This window comes from Rhodnius prolixus, unplaced genomic scaffold, assembly GCF_049639745.1.
Source record: "Rhodnius prolixus isolate KJV_2025 unplaced genomic scaffold, Rpr scaffold_6, whole genome shotgun sequence".
Classification (NCBI taxonomy): Eukaryota; Metazoa; Arthropoda; class Insecta; order Hemiptera; family Reduviidae; genus Rhodnius; species Rhodnius prolixus.
The window spans coordinates 16,446,566-16,467,862 of NW_027411634.1; the positions used below are offsets into that span (position 1 = coordinate 16,446,566).

The window sequence follows — 21,297 nt, forward strand, 5'->3', positions numbered from 1 at the left end:
ATTCGACCTAAATTTTATTTTGATTTATGTTTGTTGAATAGCGAAACGAAATTTTTGGAATAAAACAAAATAATATCCTGGATTTTATCCGTCATATCACGCTTGTTTGTAGTTTACTTGACCAGTTTCGGATTTTCTTCCATTGTCAGATGTAGATTAATTACTTTGTGTAGAGATTTCGACTCATGTGTCCGAATCATCCCACACTAGAACGTGTACAGCTGAGAGTTTGGCTTGGACAAGAAAAACTCGTGCCATCAAGTTTTACCTAAGAGGCCTTTTTTTGACCTTTAAGTCTAATGAAACAGAAAGGACTCCAACTAGAGTGGATTACAACTAATGCTACACCCTGGATCGCGGTAGAATAAGCTAACTGGCCGATTCCCATGAAAGGTAATCTTATCTATAATAGGATGAAAAAATAATTGCCATTTCAGTCGTGATACATTTATTCTGCCTAGGGACTAGGTCATCTTCAGGGCTAGTTTATAAAGTAATATTTTACACTACCAGGGTTGGTGTGTCTTCTGTCTTGTCTGTTCATGGACTGAGTGTGATCGGTCTGTGTGAGATACGTATGTGTTAGGTTGGGTGGAAGTCAGTGTTGCCAATTGTCCATGAACAGACAAGACAAACAGACAAGGACTGAAATGGCAGTTATTTTTTCATCCAATTGAAACTATGAATCAGTCACCAAAAATAATGAACAACTTATCTATAATTATTTCGACGCTAGCTTAAATCTTGTGCCCACTCGAAGAGATTTTTTTTTATAGAAGGTTTCAGCCTAAGCAGTTCTTCGAGATTATCAAATAGAGTAGGAATGAACTAAAGAGCACAGTGAAGCTGATATTATCGGTTATGCACCCTGTGGCTCGCCAATTGTTTAACATGAAAATAATTCGGCGGCCATAGTTTCAACAGTATAAGACTGAGAAGTTCATTATTAACAGCAGAACCTTGGGAGATCAGCCACGAAATGAACGACCAATTCTTAGGTTAGAGAATTTTGCTTGGAAAGTGTTCAGAGAGCGAGTAGGTTTACTCCTAAATTCTTTCAGACGCAGAAGAGAGTAGCTATTTAATCTCTGGATTTTCCTAAATTTTCTAAGTTATAATACATTTTTATTACCATATTGTTTCTTTTTTCTTTTTAATATTTTCGAGGAAGGTGTTCAAGTCTTCACGAATATCTCTCTCTCTAGAAAAAATATGCACAATATATAATTATATGCAGAAGCTGGCTACCTTTATTAAAAACAATTTTTTCATTAGGAATAGAAGTTTATGCTATCTAGCGGCAGCAAATTTAACTAATAAAATGCAATTTGTGAAAATTAGGACTTTTTTTTCATATTTACTTTTTTTTGAATAATAAAGTTTAGTTTTGATTTAGGAATGTAAACTTGTTCTTGCTATTTATATTATATCCTTGTTTTTATTACAGTACAAATTTATTGTGGAATACAGGAAAGTAATAATACTGGATTACCTTCATACACTTCCGTTAAATTGTTGCTTTTTAGTATTTTAATTCTGTATTCAGCATTGTTATTATCTCCTAATCTAAGGCCATACAGACCTTTTTTTTGGTTAAATTTTATTGTTTAGTTTTTTAACTTCACATAAACTGAAATGTTTTCAATTCGGTGCATGCATATAGTTCAGGCAGTTGAAATTGTTATTTCATAAAGGTAAACAAAAAAATTGTGCAAGTATCACTCATCTTTCTCAGGACTAGCAAAAATCAAGTTAAGTAAGATTTTATAACGAAATGGAAATTAAAGATTCGAAATAGAGCAGACTTGAGCTCATTTTGATGAATTAAATCAAAATTTGAATCTGTGTTTAATCTGATAATTTTGAAAAATTGAATTTCTATGTAAATATTTTTTATTTCACACTAACAATAAAATGTTTTTAGGAATGAAAGTGCAGAAAAAAACACTATATTCACAACCCTGACCCAGATTAGAGAAATTTCATTGATTTAATAAAAATGAAACTTATTTTTATTAGCTTTCATGCAAATGGATTCGGATCTTCACTCATCTGTAGAATGAAATTAATTAGTTCTAACTTACTTACAAGGAGTCATTCTCTACTAAAGCTTTCAACTTTGTAGTTCCTTCGATTTCTTATTTTTATTATGAGTTATTTTCTTTTTAGATACGCCGAGTCTTCTTGGGCTCTCTTAGGGTACGTTCACAACGGAGCTGTGAGCATAGATGATAGCGGAGATGATAGCAGTGATGCATCAGCGCTTATAGAATAACCTAGTACATTCTTATGTGAGCGTGCACAACGAAGCTTCGACTAGTGACTCATACTCGCTGCTATAAACGAGCATAGATGATAGAATTGAATTTTTCATTTTTCTGCTAGCTGAACTCCAGTATCGGAGCTTCAAAATGGACGTCGAAAAATTATTTATTGCTGTCTTTACTCATTATTTTTGGTTATTATTTTATTATTTACTTTTAAACAATATTTTGTTTTTTAAATCGTGCTTACATTTATTTTCATGTGTATTTATTTTTTCAATGTTTTTTTTCTCAATAAAATCATTACTAACCTAAGAGTAATCACTAGTTTTTCTTCTATGGTTATAGGATTTCCATGACAATTTTTCCAAAGTTTTCTTAATTTTGACCTTATTTTTTCTAAAATATAGTCGAATGTGGGTGGACCCATCCTCACATATTCGATCCGGATAATTTCTAAGTTCCTTATATAAATAGTGAAATTCGCCCAAAGTACTTCGTTTTTTATTTATGGGATGTACATGATATTTTCTAAAGCGTTTTTTCTTTAAAATATACCTTTTTGTTGCTGCTGAACATAAAAACTCTTCTTCACTTCTCGGACATGTTGCATGTATCACAGCTCCGTTGTGCACACTAATCAGCGATTATATTTTACTCTATCAGTTATCATCTCTGCTATCATCTATACTCACAGCTCCGTTGTGAACGTACCCTTAGTCCTGTCTTCGCTCTTCCAGGGTCTAGAAGTGGGATGCATTTTTATCTTTGTAAGCTCGTCTATCACCGGCATATTTCTACTTACAATATATGTTGGTTGTATGTCGTGATTCGCTCTTCCTCTGTAGTTCCTATCTTTCTGTCATGTCCACCAGTTTTCTCCAAATCTCTCTTCTTTGCAACTTGTGCCATGTTTTTTTTTTTATTTATTCCAAGATTTTGTAAGTTCCTTCTTCACACTGAAATCACTCCCGTATCCTTCCTTCTTATTCATACAGGTGAATCTCAGGATATACTTACACTCTTCATCTGCTCTTTGAGCTGACCTTTAATTCTTTTGACTTTTACCACTCTAGTGTATATTTTTTATGCAGTAAATTGTAGACTAAAGTTGTCTCCATATAGAGGTAAAATATGAACAAAATCTATCGAGCAGTTTACGAGATAATTGAAGTTAAAGATTTCACTTTAAATACCTAATCTTTCAAAGGAAACGAAAATTCAACTTTAAATATCTCGTTTCCTACTCGACAGATTTTCACGAAATTTTATACAATAATTGTCGTTTTTGTTTTGCTTGGATTAACAGCCATATTTATTTTGATTAATTGCTTCTTCCAACCGGAGATCTGAGCTGTAAAACCAAGAGGAGATCTTCTGCAAAAACAAGAGCGTAAAAGAGTTTACCCAATATTAAATTCTTAGTTGGCGTTTTTGCTTTCGAAATGCAGACTTTAATGTAGAAATAAATATGAGTTAAAGTTTAGATTTCATTAGTTCTGATCATATTTCTTGATCATCTTTGTCTTCTAAATAATCTTTTTTTGTTTTTGTTGGTTCTGTCAAAAAGCTTATTTCTGAACTCCGAGATAAAACGCTAGTTCTTTATTCTTCTCTAAAACTTTTTCTGTTATTTGCTTAATTGTAATTACAAAGTTCTTGAGACATCTAGTTTCTCCCAGAACCTTTATTGATTTTCGATAAACCTATTATCAACTTTGAAAATCCCTTTCATGTTGTTTCATGAATGGGAATATCGTCATCTAATGCGACCATCTTTTTATAGTCTTGTTAAAGTTGTTCTAAAGCATTCTTAGTACATTGGAATATTAATGATATCAGTTCCTGTGTGGTAGGAAGTATTTTTACTTTTAACCTTCACGATGTACTACATTCAAGCCATTAACCCGTTCTGTTTTCAATATCTTAGCAGCAAGTGCGCAGTTACTTAGTATGCTAGATTTTATAGGCAAAGAAGATTGTTCTAGTCACAAATTCATTCCTTTATTCCAATTCAAAACAAAAGTACAGAATAAGCGTAGAAAATTGTCTTTTTTCTTCTTCTTGTCCATAATTCCCAAAGTGGGGGAAGTCAGTAAGTGGTCCTCATTTTATTCAGTTTAACATGATTCATTCGGCTGCTGCGGCTTTCTTAATGTCGTAATGTATGTGCTGTTTACTTAATGTACCGTATCTATTCATTTATCGCAGTACTTCCTGCCCAAGAGCTTTTATGTGATTATATCAGCTTCTTAACGAAGTAACATATATCCGCCGTAAAAGCTGTTAATACTTTGAACATTTAAGAGTAATACAATCAGATCATATAACTATTAAGATTGCCTCATTTAAAATGGCGGTGCTAGTAAAAAATCTAACTTTTTCGTTTATAAAAGAGGAAGATCTGTGCAGAGAAAAACCCTATGCTGTGCACTCATTTAGCTACCGCAATGATCAACAACAACAACAGCAAACCTGAGCTAACTAAGCTTCACAGCTGCCCGAACAACTCTAACAACAATCTTAACATAGAAACAGACAGACTTAGCTCCTAATATGCCTCCACTAATTCCCACCAATGATCATAAATCTCCTTACTCTCGTTAATCATTCTCGCTAAAGTTTATTGGATGTTTCATTCTCAGGTCTTACAAATCCTATAGAAAGGATCGGAGAGTAGATTTGATTAAAGCTCACTGTTCACTGATGGAAGTAATGAGTGACAAAGACCTCTGAGAGCATCTCACTAACAATTCTGATCGGATACGAATCAATACTTACGGCCTTTAGAGTTCATCCACAACGAGGTATTAATATGAGGCTGATCACGCCCAGAAAACCAACAGCTGAGTCGGTACAGATTGAAGAAAGTAATTTTCCTAGATTTGGCCAGCCCATCTGTCTTCTCCTTACTCGAAATCCTCATCTCGGTACCCTGGCCTGGTGACCTAGCTCTTCCAGCCACCCACAATACTCTTTTAACACCAGTCTTAAAGTGAAAACAAAAGAAAGGTTCAGCGCCTGAACATAACCTGACCTCAACATAACCTGGCTATCCAAATTCATGCAAACCTACTTTAAGGGAAAGTTACAGGTTATCGTTCGACCGAAGCTCGAAAAAGAATTGCACAAACTTCTGCCTGAAAAAAACAGTAGTTAATTTCCCAGGGGTGTCAGAAAGGGATCTTAAGTGTTAAAATAGACCCCGTTGACGATTCTGGAACCATTGTAACATCCCAAATAATTTTCAGGACCCATAGTTAAAGAGTACTCCCTTGAAAGCAATTTTACACCATAAGAATGTGAAAAATATTTGTTTTTACCACTTAATCAGAACGAAGAACAGTGCGGAGTAATTTCATCAGCACCTCGTGTTTGGACAGATGGCTATTACAGTCTTATATACGAAACAGCAGAAGGCTCAACCATTCAAACAGTTCAAAATTCTTATCTCGGTTTTACTTCTTTGTTTACTTCTCAGACTACATTTTTCGCATTTCGCTATCTACCAAAAGTAATGATGTTATTTAGAGAGAATGAGGGGCATGATTACCAATTGAGACCAGTATTTATCCCTTGAATTAAAGTACAAAGGATAGAAAGAAGAGTCATCTAGGCAAATTCGAATTTTGTTTTTAAGAAGTGTTTTTTTGGGGGGGGGGAAACGCTTTTAGAAATATTGAAATTTTCAAAGTCCACTATCCATTATCAGCAAATCCCTTGAAGTCTCTTCGACACCTTTGGCAGAGGAAGAAGTATAAGAAGAAATGGAGCCTCATGCCGCTAAGACAGGAAAGTGGGTACGGACCAAGATATGATGATTTACATTTCAAATATTCTTGTTTTGGAGATAATGTTTGATAACTCTTTAATTTGGAACATGTCATGTTAGTGTTTACACCAATTTTTTGTTTTTTAAGTGCCCTAAACTTTATATTTGCATAAAACAACAAAATACCTTTTGGCCGAGTCTATTAATATTAAACAATTCCACCAGATATTCGCCTTAATCACCCATCTTTACTCGTAACTCATAAATTTACATTTAATAATAAAGTTTGGTTTATTCAATTTAACCAGGTATTGGAAGTTATGATGTTATGGCAAGTAAGTTTCTTGCCTACAATACTTTAGTCAGCTGGTTTTCCTGCAGGGAATAGAATAGTAAAGCACCTGGATGGTAAGATTTCTGATTTAGTATTTACTTAGTAACCATTCCTTCGAGATCTTAATAAATCACGGAGATATTCTTATCTCGCTTCATTACTTTGCTTTTTACTAAAACAATTTCACTTTTTTAGTAAATATTTCTATTGAATCAAATATAATTGATTAATTCTGCTGTCTGAATTTAACTTCCTAATGTAGTTTGCTGAGGTGTGTTGTATTCAAGCAGAAATGCTTAAATTAATTGATCAACTTCTAGGGTGCCTATCATCATTAACCAATTAATATATTCCTTCCAAACTTTCAACCATACACACTCGATTAAATCGATTACACCCTAGCGATTATTTGCCTTTTTATTGTGTTATAAAACTTCATAGTATGTTTGCATTTTGTATAACACTAATTGACGGATCAGTGTTTCATGTTTAATTATTCATGTTTCTACTTATTTACAACAAAGTTACAGTGTGATATGGTTTAAGTAAATTAAAAATCTATTAATTAACAAACTGTTTAAATCAACAAATGGTTAATATAAAAACAAAAAATATTAATAAGGATTAAATAAACAAAAAAGAATAAGAGTTTTACATCAGTTTTATTTTTTACTCTATTCAGAAAACCGTCATGGTATTTTACGGATATGAATGGTGACTGAATTACTGCTAGCTATCTGTGGGAAAACCCTACGTTTGGCTATCTCAGAAGACCCATAAACTGGTGCTCAAGAACTCGTAAACAAGAGTTGGAAGCAACACCTTGAAGATTTACAGTCTGATAAAACCAGGCTACAGTCTGTACGGATATAGTCGTAATTCCATCGTTATAAATCCAAAACATTGCAAAGGAACTTACCTGGCTGATCATAAGATCCAGCCAACCTAGGAGGAGGCAATCTTGGTAACTTTTTGCTTTTATTAACTGAAATAATGTAATCTGTGAGTTCAGCTACTTAATGGCACTTTTCATCAAATCTGAACGAGTATTCAGAAATTGCCATCAAAAGAACAATAACACGATCATAATCCTTGATAAGTTTATTCTGGTAATAGAATAATCCCTGTATCCTATCAACGTTGTAGAACAGAGGTGGAGCAGTGGATTTTGAAGGAACATCGGAAACGGTGGAGATCCCGAGCTGACTGCAGTCAGGCTAAGGAAATCCTTGGCATGTCAAAAACGGATATGGTTGGTTTTAGCAGGTCCCGGATCCGCCAGTTGGTTCAGGTGTTGAGTGGACATGCGAATTTAGCGTACCATCTTTTCAAATGCGGCCTTATCCAGTCGCCAATTTGCGCTAGCTGTGGTGAGTCCGATGAAACTGTGCGACACTTTGTTGAGGTGTGTCCAGTATATTCTAAAACTAGATTCCTCGTCTTCAGGGGGGCTAAATGTTTCCCTACCGGAGATTGTGGCATCTGGTAATCTTAACGAACTTTCTAGGTTTATTCCAGTGCACTGCGGCGATTGAGTCGCAATGCTCCCTAGTGTCCTGTTACTATTTTATTAGTTTATTGTATTGACATCTGGCAATCTTTAGCCGGATTTGTTGTTTTAAAGCCCCAGTATCTCTCCCAATGGGCATTTTGGATTGCCTGCGTTCCTTCACCATTTTGGTGGAACCGCCCTTTTAATACAATCTACAATCTGGTAATAGAACATCTAAACGTCAAAAGTGCAACCAGCAGATCTTCAACGACAGACAACTCACCATCATAATACGACCACAGAACATTCTGCAAAAGAGTACCTATCCCTCAAGCTAACAGCTAAACTAGTTGGATAACTTTACGTTCTAAGTGAATCATCAAAAACTTTTAGAATAAGAAATAACAAATTAGGTTAGGGTGAATTTCCTGAATTAAAAAGTAGCTCAATGTCGAGCCGAAGACTAAACTTCTCGAAATTTATCAATTCTTTTTCAAATATTGTAGTTGGTAAGTACTCGCTAACTGCATAATACGAGGGTCGTTTGAAAAGTCCGTGCAAAAATAAAAACTACTTAATTTTTTGGGGTAAACCTTTTTTATTTTTCAACATAGTCTCCTTTTAGGCTTATACACTTCGTCCAACGCTACTCTAGTTTGTTGATCCCTTCCGAATAATAGGATTTGTCCAAGTCTGAAAAATAGCCATTCGTTTCTGCAATCACCTCCTCGTTTGAATAAAATCTTTTTCCCGCCAGCCATTTCTTCATATTGGGGAACAAATAGTAGTCCGAGGGAGCCAAGTCTGGAGAATAGGGGGGATGTGAAACGAGTTGGAACCCTATTTCCATTAATTTTGCGACCACAACTGCTGAGGTGTGGAAAAGGACTTTTTTGTGGGCCAATCGTGGGCGTTTTTCTTGCAGCTCGGTTTTCAAACGGTCCAATAACGATGAATAATATGCACCTGTAATAGTTTTACCCTTTTCCAGATAGTCGATGAGGATTATTCCTTGCAAATCCCAAAAGACAGTCGCCATAATCTTTCCGGCCAAAGGAACGGTCTTCGCCTTTTTTTGGCGCAGATTCCCCCTTGGTAACCCATTGTTTAGATTGTTCTTTGGTCTCAGGAGTGTAGTGATGTATCCATGTTTCATCCACACTGACGAAACGACGATTAAAGTCCTGCGGATTCTTCTGGAACAGCTGCAAACCGTCCTTGCAACACTTCACACGATTTCGTTTTTGGTCAAGCGTGGGCAATCGCGGCACCCATCTTGCGGATAGCTTTGTCATGTCCAAATGTTGATGCAAAATATTATGTACCCGTTCATTCGAGATGCCCACAGCACTAGCAATCTCACGCACCTTCACTCTTCTGTCATCCATCACCACATCATGGATTTTATCAATGATTTCTGGAGTAGTAACCTCAACAGGACGTCCAGAACGTTCAGCGTCACTTGTGCCCATATGGCCACTCCGAAAATTTTGAAACCACTTATAAACTGTTCTAATCTAAGGTGCAGAGTCACCATAATGTTTACCAAGCTTCTCTTTAGTCTCCTGAGGCGTTTTGCCTTCCATAAAGTAGTGTTTAATCAACACACGAAATTCTTTTTCGTCCATTTTTTGAAAATCACTCTACTTCCTCGATTCAAACGAATGCGAAACACAAAGAAATAGACCGATCTGGCTGAAACTTGGTGTGTGTTCTTCCAAGAGATGCTACTAACTAAACATAACCTCGATACGCGCCAGTAGTGCTATCTCTCTGACTTTGCACGGACTTTTCAAACGACCCTCGTAGAGAAATTTAGTTTTGAAATGAAAACTTACTGCAATTTTAAGTAGGTCTGATGTAATTAAAATAGCGCTTAAAAAAAAAAATTATTTCAGTATGTTTCAGAAAATCAAATAAAGTAAGTAAAGTAACTGCCTATTTTTTCAGGCGGGGCTTTACGTCCAACTACCAATTAGGTGTCGTGGACGGAGGCGACTAGCAAACATACTTTACTATTAAATTTCTTTTATTAACCTTTAAATACGAGGTCTATCGTAAAATCCAAGGCCTATGACCGTGAATCGAACCCAGTACCACAATGCTTTGCAGGTCTCGCCTCTAATCGCCCGGCTACCGTGGTGTTCAGGAAATCAAGTAATTAAACAGAAAAACAAAAATTTTAAAAAAATACGGACATTAGTGTTATTTTTGTGAATAAATATATTGTTCTTTCACAACAGAATGCATTTTTCTTACCTCGAATAAAAATGTTCCATTTATTTTATGTGATGCAGCATAATTTTGTTCTTTAATTCTGTTAATTTCGGATTTTCATCCATCTTCAAAAAAACTGATTGAAGGCTACACTACATTGTCACACTCAGTCAGTGTTTGAAAGAAATTTTGAAAGTGAAAATTCAAAATCTCTCAAAGAACCTGAAGAACAAAATCTCGAATGACAGAAAAAAAAAAAACGAAATATTTTATAATAACAAAAAGCATTCTTATGAGAGAATCGTATTTGTTCAGATAAATCATTGACTCCATTCAGTTATCTCTCGGTACCCAGCGATAATTTTTGCTTTCACTTTTGAAATCAGGCTACTAGAATTCCAAATTAACTTTTATTTTTCTTATTTTCTGGTATTAATATTAAGACAAAGAAATATTAATTAGAAGTTGGGTAATGAATTAATGGGAAAGAAGTCTGGAGAGTGTTTATAATTCTCGTTTTTAGATATCTTTGGTTAAATTATATATTAAATATCTAGTGTATGAAAGTAGAAAGAACTTTTGGTTTAAAAGAGTTTTAATGGAGTTGATCACGCTTGGTTGGTTCGCTGACGGACATTGTATCCTAAACGCTAAGACAAGATGATGTGGTTGAAGGAATGTAGATCGCCCTTTGTATGGGTTAGTTCGTTTTACTGACTGAATAGTTAAGGAACATTTTTTTCTTTCTTTTGGTTGAAGGGATCTGGTGGAGTTACTTCATGAAAGCAAATGGGTCTACAGCCATTTGTTATTAGGTTAGGTATTTGTTATTTATTGTCCCTTCGGTTACAACCAGAGCTACCTGAATGTGGCCCAACAGCACCCTTCAAAATAAAACTTATAGAAAATAAATACTAGAAGACATCACACATCTCATATTTACAAAATTCCAGCAATAAATTATGCAGAAAAATATAAATAAATTGTGAATTATTTAAATATAAACACGGTTAGCATTTCATGTATAAAGAAAATAATTTTTTTTATTTTCAAGAACATTTTAAAAACCTTTTAAAAAGTCTGTGGCACTAACCGTTATTATATTCTTCGCTCTTGGAGCATTTTATAATAAATAGAATTGTCCGCAAAATATCATTTTTGGTAAAATCAAAACAAAGCTTTAGCTCTCTTAAATTCTCTCAAAAGTCTGTTAAACTTTTTGCATAATGTTGTCATTTGGCGCTCAAGTCTCAATTTGAAATTATTGGAAAAGTGTCACAGAGAACATATTTCTGAAAAAGAAATTATTCGACCTGCACCAAACGAACACCTCTATTAATACTTTTATGACAGGCCAATAATTTTAAACAGGGTATTAGCCCTGTAAAACGTAAAGACTTCGTTAAATTTGATAACTTTGGAACAATGTTTTGGTTTATTTTATGCAAGTTTATTGGTACCAGCCGATTATATATTAGTTGCTTATTTCTTTATTTAATTTCTTTAGATCGCAACCCAAGTAATAATTTCAAATACAATTGGTACTCCCAGTTGAAATATAATTTGTCTCGTTTTGGTGCTCAATATTTTCTTGAACCTGGTAAGTAACTCCTATCAGACTAAAGAAATTTCTAATGTTCTGGAAAAAGATAAGAAACCACAATCTCTCATTTGACATAGCTTCTGCTTTAAACTCTAGTATTCATCCTTTATATAGGAAAGTCAGTAACTTGGGTAAAAGAGAATGTTATTTAGAACATAGAGGTAGTATTTTGAAGCAGAGGATTGTAAGTCAACTGAGGCTAGGCCATCCTGATAATTGTCGTGTGATCTCTAAAGACAGTCTTTTAAGGATTCAATGTGGACAATCACTGTAGCTGCTGTAATTTAGGTGCCCCAGACACTTAACATCACTTTCTATTGGTATGTCCATCATTTAGATCTGCCAGGAACGAATATTTAGCAGAATTTATTAAAGTTGAGCACGATAACGAGGAAAATTTACTTAATTTATTAGTTGTAGACAGTCTCACTAAATTTAATAACCTGTATTACTTTGTGGTCTCTGCATTAAAAATTAGAAAATTTATTATTAATCTTGAAAATTAAAGAGCATTTTGTTATTTTTCTTTATAATTTTAGTTCTTTTAGTTGTCTTTTATTTTGTCTTAAGTTTTTTATCATTTATGTAAGAAATAATTTCATTTTTACTTTTCAGTTACTTTACGTTATGTAATAATTTTGTACCGATACTCCATTTGTATAGGGTAGTACCTTAAGAACAAATACAAATTACTTATACTTATTCCTTTATTGGTTGTATCAATTATTTCTTTAGTATTCATCCACTCATCTCAATTCATCGTTTCATTCCAGCTTCTAGAAAAGCACGAGATGATTACCTGACCCAAGTGTTGGTTCTTTTGATGATTGTTCCTTTTCCTAAAATTGTTAAGTGCGTTAGTGAGGTCAAAAATGCAGAATAATAAATGCATTTGTATTAAAAGCATTTTAAATGCATTTGTTTTAAATACATTTAAATATTGGAAAATTTTAAAGTTTTTGCTGTGAGTGATAATAGGTTACCCCAAAAGTAGTTGCGACCCAAATAGTTTCTAAGAAGCTTTTTTGGTTTCTAGAAATCATCAACCATTTAAAAAAAATATCATAAACTTTGAATGTAATATTAACAATATAGCCTCATAGGAACGATATTTTTAATAAATTAGTGAAATGTGTCCAACTACAATTTAAAGAGGAATTTATGCAGAAAGTTTTGGAACTCGATTCCTATAACATTTATAAAGAGCTTAATTTTAGCTTAGGTAACAAACATTACTTCAATTGTAGTTTATCATTGGAGCAAGTCAGGTGGATAATTAAGGTTCGGGTTTATTGTATTTAGGTAGTTCTCCGCCATACCACTATGATAATACCGAAGAAGTTTGTATGTTATGTAATGATCTAATGCTTGATCGAATGTACCATATTTTGGTAGTTTGTTCTAGACTGAGTGAGGTCAGACTAAAATATTTTAGGAATATTTCTATAACAAATGTGGAAATATTAAATGGTTCTGATTGGCCTCGGTTAGCACAATATTGCAAGGCAATAAGTAATAATAATAATAAATTGTTTATTAATTTTTAAATTATAAAATTTACATAATGAAAAAAAATAAACCTTAAAGAGACAAAGTGCATGGACATAGACCATCTGCAGAGTTGCACTAATTATGAGTCATACAATCTATTGGATTTCACAAAATACATTATAAAAAATAAAATGTAAAATTAATACAAATTATAAATTCTTTTTGTACGAAAATAGTGAAGACAGAGAAATAAAATAATAAATACCCTTTTTTACATACACATACCCAATTAATAATTGAATTGTTGGATTAACATTTTTCTATAATTACCAGCTGAACGGATAGATTTATTTAACTATAGCCAATCTTTTCCATTTAATTGATCTACGAGGGTCGTTTGAAAAGTCCGTGCAAAAATAAAAACTACTTAATTTTTTGGGGTAAACCTTTTTTATTTTTCAACATAGCCTCCTTTTAGGCTTATACACTTCGTCCAACGCTACTCTAGTTTGTTGATCCCTTCCGAATAATAGGATTTGTCCAAGTCTGAAAAATAGCCATTCGTTTCTGCAATCACCTCCTCGTTTGAATAAAATCTTTTTCCCGCCAGCCATTTCTTCATATTGGGGAACAAATAGTAGTCCGAGGGAGCCAAGTCTGGAGAATAGGGGGGATGTGAAACGAGTTGGAACCCTATTTCCATTAATTTTGCGACCACAACTGCTGAGGTGTGAGCTGGTGCGTTGTCGTGATGGAAAAGGACTTTTTTTGCGGACCAATCGTGGGCGTTTTTCTTGCAGCTCGGTTTTCAAACGGTCCAATAACGATGAATAATATGCACCTGTAATAGTTTTACCCTTTTCCAGATAGTCGATGTGGATTATTCCTTGCGAATCCCAAAAGACAGTCGCCATAATCTTTCCGGCCGAAGGAACGGTCTTCGCCTTTTTTGGCGCAGATTCCCCCTTGGTAACCCATTGTTTAGATTGTTCTTTGGTCTCAGGAGTGTAGTGATGTATCCATGTTTCATCCACAGTGACGAAACGACGCTTAAAGTCCTGCGGATTCTTCTGGAACAGCTGCAAACCGTCCTTACAACACTTCACACGATTTGGTTTTTCGTCAAGCGTGAGCAATCGCGGCACCCATCTTGCGGATAGCTTTGTCATGTCCAAATGTTGATGCAAAATATTATGTACCCGTTCATTCGAGATGCCCACAGCACTAGCAATCTCACGCACCTTCACTCTTCTTTCATCCATCACCATATCATGGATTTTATCAATGATTTAACTAAACATAACCTCGATACGCGCCAGTAGTGCTATCTCTGACTTTGCACGGACTTTTCAAACGACCCTCGTATACACGATTCTAATATTAGTTAAATTACGTAGAAGAAATAAATGTTAGATTTATAGGGCGATCCTTTACTTTCTGCAAAAGGTTATTATTAATTATAGCAACAAATGATTTTTTGAAAACTTTTATTTACCTAACATTTTTTTAAACTCTCAGGTTTCTTTAAAAAAAATTAAAAAAAATAAATAAATAAATAAATAGAAATGACGGTCATTGACCATGGCAAATGTCTTTATAATTTATTTTGTACAAATGTATTTTATTTATATATTTATTTTCATAAATAAAGACTGTATAATAATTAAAAATAAATATTGGAAAATTTTAATCCAAAATGTAATTTTTATATTATTTCTTTTGTTGCAGTTCTTTTGCCTTATCTGGATGTGTTTAAGAGTGGAGAGGTCAATGAGTCGAATGTTGCGACTTAGGAGATTTAACCGTGACCTGCCTGAATGGAGGAGAGCACGCCGATCAGTCCCGATAGATTGTCCCATCAAGCACCACCATATCTACGCAACATTAGACTAACCGGCTCAGCATCCTCTTTAGTATTGGCATCCAGGCGTGGTTCAATTGTAGTGTCGCCGACCAATGGAGAAGTAACCCTTGGATTAAAATCACCGCCATTAATAAAAGAGAAAGTACTCAATGGTAAATCTTTACATGTCCAATTTACCCAAGGAAAACAGCCATCCTTGTCCAGTTCTAGTTCGGAAAGTTCTATTGGAGGTTTCAGCGAGGCTAGAGCACCAGATGGCGGATGGGGATGGGTAGTGGTTATTGCTTCGTTTTTAGTTAATCTCATAGCAGACGGTATTACATTTTCATTTGGTGTTATATTTGTGGAATTTTTACATTATTTTGGTGAAGGAAAGAGCAAAACAGCATGGATTGGCTCATTGTTCATGGCTATACCTCTCCTATCTGGTCCGATCGCTTCCTTCCTAACGGACAGATATGGTTGCAAAAAGTGTTGTGTTATTGGTGGACTATTATCCACCGCTGGATTTATAATATCCGCTTTTACGAACTCAATCGAATTGTTATTTTTTACATTCGGTGTATTAGCCGGTTTCGGACTGTCGTTATGTTATGTAGCCGCGGTTGTTATTGTCGCTTATTATTTTGATGCTAGAAGATCATTTGCCACTGGCCTATCCGTTTGCGGTAGTGGTATTGGTACGTTTGTGTTCGCCCCAGTTACCCAATTTTTATTAACAGAATATGGTTGGAGAGGTACTACACTTGTTTTGGCCGGACTATTTCTAAATCTATGTGTTTGTGGAATGTTAATGAGAGATTTAGAATGGACTAAAGCCAAGAGGAGAGATAGAAGAAAGAAGAAAACAGCCACAGCGTCTAGTGTGGACACATACTCTGCCACCAGTGTTGCGCCCCATACGCCTACCTCTTGTCCAAGTGTCGATGAACTCAAAAAACTTCTTCAAAAACCTGGTAAATTACTTTTTTTAATTTTCCAATTTATATTTAGTATTCAGTGTTGCTAGTAAATGAAAAGCAAATAAGGAAAGTAAGAATTATGTGGTTCATCGTTTTGAGTACGATTACCAGCCCGTTTTAGTGAGTAGTCGGAAGATGCTGATCCATAATTAATCTAAAACAGCGTTTCTCAACCTTTTTTGGCTCGCCTACCACTTGGTAGTAGGTACATCATGCTAAATTGTATCACTTCGTAAAAATGATTGTATTTCGTGAAATTTGTTATTCCGAGTGTGTTATTTTATTATTATCACCTTTGTTTGTATAGAGATACAATGTATCTGTAACAAAGGAGTTCCAAGTTCATGTTCACTTTATAAACTTGGTAAAGTTTAAGATCTTAGTTTTAAAACTGTTTTTAAATAATTAAAAACTGCGTACATATTTTTCTCTTCAAAATTATTAATTAATTTACAAAGTTCTTCTTTAGGATTATTGTATTTGTGCCCAAATCTTCTAAATTAATTTCTTTTAAGCATTCAACTACCTGTAAGTACCAATTAAATTTAATGTTGCTTGGACAGAGCTTACTCATTACAGTCTCTTTAAGCAGATTTTTACGTAGTTATCATTTAAGTTCTGTCCCATGATAATTCTATTAAATTTTCTTTATCTTTTGTCGATAATGATGTAGCTTTTCCTAAATTTTCTTTATAGAAGGGGTTTGAAATCCAATTATCATTTGTGTTTTCGGGTTTTGGAAAAGTACTCCATGAAAGATAATTTTAATACTGTTAAATGTGCTATTATATTTTCTCATATATCTTGAGACAGACTAACCTTATTAACAACTTTACTGTAAAATATTATTAATTAAAATAATTTTTATGAATTAGTAAAAACGTTTCTATGATATTTTTATGATTTAATTTTTTCTTAATTTTATGTCCGCCATCATTGATTATTTTTCGCGTACCACAGGTTGGGAAACGCTGATCTAAAAGAATGATTGTATAATCAGGTAATCATAACAATAGGTTGACTAAAGACTTCTTTTTCATTAAGTTGTATTAGACAGAGTTATCCCGCAAAACATTTGTGCATTGCCAAATTAGTATACCTTAACGCCGTGTAAAAGTAGTACTTCAGTTTCCTCTTCTGGATAGATTATGTTGCTATCCCTACAGTGATTTAAAGTCTTTCTTATCCTTCGGAATATAAGAATTCAAGTCTCAGGATAGATAAGAGCAACGTTGTAGGTGATAAGGAATATATTTACACTACCTTTTATTTTATTCATGAGCTAGCTTGTTTCTAAAAATGTCAACTATCACCTTTTAAACTATGATTTCAATATTCCTTTCGTTTAATTTTAAGCCTATTCAACACTTTAGTTTCCAAAACAATAAGTTGGATCAACAATTATGTATAAAATAATCTGGAGTTGCCTGATCTTGGCAATCTGAGTGACGCTCAACGTTGCTATCAAGCCGACGAGGAAATCCTGAAATGGAAGCTCTAAGAAAAAAGCTGATTGTCATTCAATTGCAAAGGCTTTGATAACGGTATTCATCCCCCTTTGACAATGAGCAAATTTGATATTTTCTTTAACCGTATCTTCTACCTAATTCTTTGTCTCGATTTCGCCCCCAACGTAATCCGAATCTAAAAGATATTTAAATTGTGTTTGAATGAAAGAAACTAAGCTATAGGACTGGGCGCGTTGAAAGGAAATACAACTACAGTTCGGTAGTACATTTAGTAACCTAAATTAAACCTTCCCTATCTCGTAGGTAACGAAAAAATAAAAATTGGTAATCTCCGGCTAGACATTGGAGATTATTACGGCACCACTTGCGACTGTAAAGATAACACTAAGTAAATAACTAGGTACAGTTATGAAACTCATGAATTAAATTTGATACAATTAATTCAAAAGTATGAATACTCAGATCCCAGAGAGAGAGAAAAAAGAATAGTCTATCTCTAATCTCTTCACGTGGCACAGGTCGGATAATCTGCTTACTTTGTTTATTGTGATTTGCGAGAAGCTTATATTCGTTTTATGTTGGTAGGTAACCCAAGATATCGGTTGGAGCAAAGGATGTTTAACATCCAAAACTGCTCCTAAACTAGAACTAAGTTTCGTAAATATATTTATAATTAAGCTTATCTAGATGTTTGTCCCAATCATTAGATTTTTGGCAAACCTCTAGGTTTTAAAATAGAGGGGTTTTTGGGAGAAAGTTAGGTTAGATTTCCCACTCTTTAGGCAAAACATTTATCTAGAATCCAAAAACTAGAAAATAATTCATCACGCGGAAGTTAACAACAATAAGGGCAACTTATTCTAAATTATAATTTGAACAACAAAAGGTCTTTTTATCTATATATAATGTATTCAATCTTATTTGGATGAACAGAATGGAATTTTGTTTGTTCCAATGCATTCGATTTTGGAGAATCTGATCCTTTCAATTAAGAATTCTCTGATCGCGGGAGTTTTCTCTTCCTTTATATCCAATAATTTCAAGTACCATAATCTATTTGTTACCTGCTTTTCGAAGCAATTCCATTATTCATCGTTCCATCATTCCATCATTCTCGTTTCATCTACATCATTGTTCTTAATCGCCACAATATCCTAAAATCCTGCCGTTCGCTGCGTTATTTAGCCAAAATGTGAAGGAGGCAGTGATTTATGAGAGATGCATAGATGTGAGTAAAGAGAGAGTTATTCTTGACGATTCCCAAGAAAGAATGAATAATCTCTTTCCCATTCTCAATCAAAAACAATCCAATCTCCGTTACGTCACTGCAATCATGAGAGAAAATAAATAAAATTTTGTTATATCAAATCGTGAGCCCTTTACTACGTGAATTTACCTTAAATGTACATAGCTTACCTTAACAACCTTTTTTAAGTTAATTTAGTTTTTTTTAAATTCATAAGGAACCTTCGAGTTGGATTTTGAAACAAGTAAATAATAATAATAAACAGTACATCTGCGATTCATGCTTTGTGAATTTAATTGGGGTCTGTATCTGAACCGTTTCGTAGAATCGATATGACTGTTCAAGATTTCCGTAGCCCTTTGTTTTAACTTCACTCACTCACTCCCTGATCATCACAACCCATGAAGGGCCTGGACCTCAGCCACAACAGCTTTCCAACCTTCGCGGTCCCTCGCAGCCGTTCTCCAACCTTGCAGGCCGACTGCCTCAATATCTTCCTCCACGTCCCTCAGCCATCTCAGCCTTGGTCTGCCACGGTGCCTTCTCCCGCCAGGATGCCCACACAACGCTCTTTTTGGAGCCCTTGTATCCTCCATTCGGTGTATGTGTCCCAACCATCGCAGTCTTCCTGCTTTTATGCAAGACACAATATCAGGCTCACCAAACAGTTCAGCCACTTCTTGGTTCGTCCTGATTCTGAAGCCTTCCTCTGTCCTCGCAGGTCCAAATATTCTCCTTAATATTTTTCTTTCCCACCTGCGTATCCTTTGCTCATCTGCTCGGGTCAAAACCCACGTTTCCGAGCCATCGGCCTCAGCACTGTCTTAAAAAGCCTTATTTTTGCTGCTCTTGACACATTTTTACTTTTCAACACCGTTTGAAGAGCCCATAAGCAACTATTTCCAGCAGCCATTCTTGCAGCAATATCTTCTGTTATTTCGTTTTTAGAGGTTAACACTGAACCCAAATGTTTGAAATTCTTTACTCCTTCAAAGGTATATTCCCCCATCCGTAGGTTCCGAAATATCCTTCTCTTTCTTGTTACAACCAAATACATATTTGGTTTTCTGACAGTCAACCTCCAATCCAAACTCTTTGGCCGCTGCTTCAATTTCCAAGAATATCGCCTTTAGCTCTGTTTGAGATCTTGCCAATAAAGCCACGTCATCAGCATAGGCCAACACCTGTACCATCCTAGTGTACAAATTCCCGCCTAGATTGACTGATAGCTTTCTCATAATCGCCTCTAAGACAATATTAAATTTTGTTTTAACTTAGAAATAATTAATTTTTTTTTTGGAGGGAGTGGCAAAGAATTCAATAAAAATAGCGGGGAAATACGTATTAAAAGACCAGTCAATGAAAATAAAAGAATGGTGAAATGTATTGAGATCATTTTTAAGCATTCAACTGTTTAGCAACAAATAAAGGGATTTACAATTTAAAGGGAGTTCAACGTGGCAAGAAATCATTAAGAAATACAGTGGAACAAATACATTTTCATAAATTATTTCTTCGATATTTTTTATCATCGGTTTCCTAATTTTTAGCAGAGTTCAATGACGCTTTTCAATTTTAAATTTCGACTTCCAAATATAAACGATATTGTCACATATGATTTATCTTTTTCTTTTCATTTCACTTAGTTAAAGAGCAAAGGCCACCTGGATGCATGGTTCGTTGAATTCTAAACCTTTATAACCTCGTTTGGATAACTTAAAGAATTTTCTGAACGGAAAGAAGTTATAATCCTAGCACTTTCATTTATCAAGTGTATTTTATTCATAGCCTAATTTACATAAACGCAACTCCTTTGTGCTTGCACCGAATATCTTAAACCATCATCTAAATGGTTTATAACTTTCATTTTTATATCTGCATTTTAGTTTATTTTAGAAACTATGAAGTCTTTCTGCTTCGTAAGTCCTATATTTTTATTTTGTTTCCTTCTAATGCTTCTTAGCGCATCTGGGTTCATTATAGCTGAAATACATTTAGTCTATTCGAAAATCGTGCATATATTGACTGTTCTTGTATCTATTTCCGATATAACTGCTGATTTAAAGTTTAAATGGCTGTGGTCCCCATGATCATGAAAATCAAGTAGCCCAATTGTTGTATCTAAACTTAGGAAGAATTAAAATATATTAATTTGTTTTGTAGTTAAACAAAATAATTAATTAATACATGTAATTTGCAGTTTTAAATGCTGCTGATTCCTACATACCGGAGGAGGATTATGACGAAGAAGCTAAAAGATTATGTAGCTCCCTTGTCAACCTCCCAACTTTCGTTAGAAACGGTGAAAAGGTGCCTTTGGAAGTGTTAGAGATGTTGACCGCTCATAAACATCTGTATCACGTCTTGCTGCACAACTATCCCAGCCTGCTTATCTCCTCTAGAAGTCTTTCTGATTCAGCAAGATTGCACGATATTGTAAGTAAATAAAATAAAGTAAATTTTTCAATTAATTTGTTAGTTTAGTTTTTAGTCAGCATCCAAATGGAATTCTTTTAATCTAATTAGAGGTAAAAATAAATAAATAAATCATTATCTTTTTTTTTTCAATTACAGTTTCATTAC

At 34.4% G+C, this 21,297-nt stretch overlaps 1 protein-coding gene across 5 annotated transcripts in view; it reads left to right on the plus strand.

Moving 5' to 3' along the window:
* The window catches only part of LOC141460914 (monocarboxylate transporter 14-like), a 107,205-nt gene that overhangs the window by 70,259 nt on the left and 15,649 nt on the right, over positions 1-21,297 (plus strand). For 4 of the 5 annotated variants that reach the window (XM_074141365.1, XM_074141364.1, XM_074141367.1 and 1 more), the window contains exons 2-3: positions 14,902-15,993; positions 20,915-21,150. In XM_074141365.1, coding sequence (XP_073997466.1) covers positions 14,991-15,993; positions 20,915-21,150 — 1,239 coding nt within the window. In that variant the 5' untranslated portion in view covers positions 14,902-14,990. Of the gene's footprint in view, positions 1-7,313; positions 7,335-14,901; positions 15,994-20,914; positions 21,151-21,297 lie in introns of those variants that run through there. The other variant, XM_074141369.1, reaches the window with a different exon arrangement.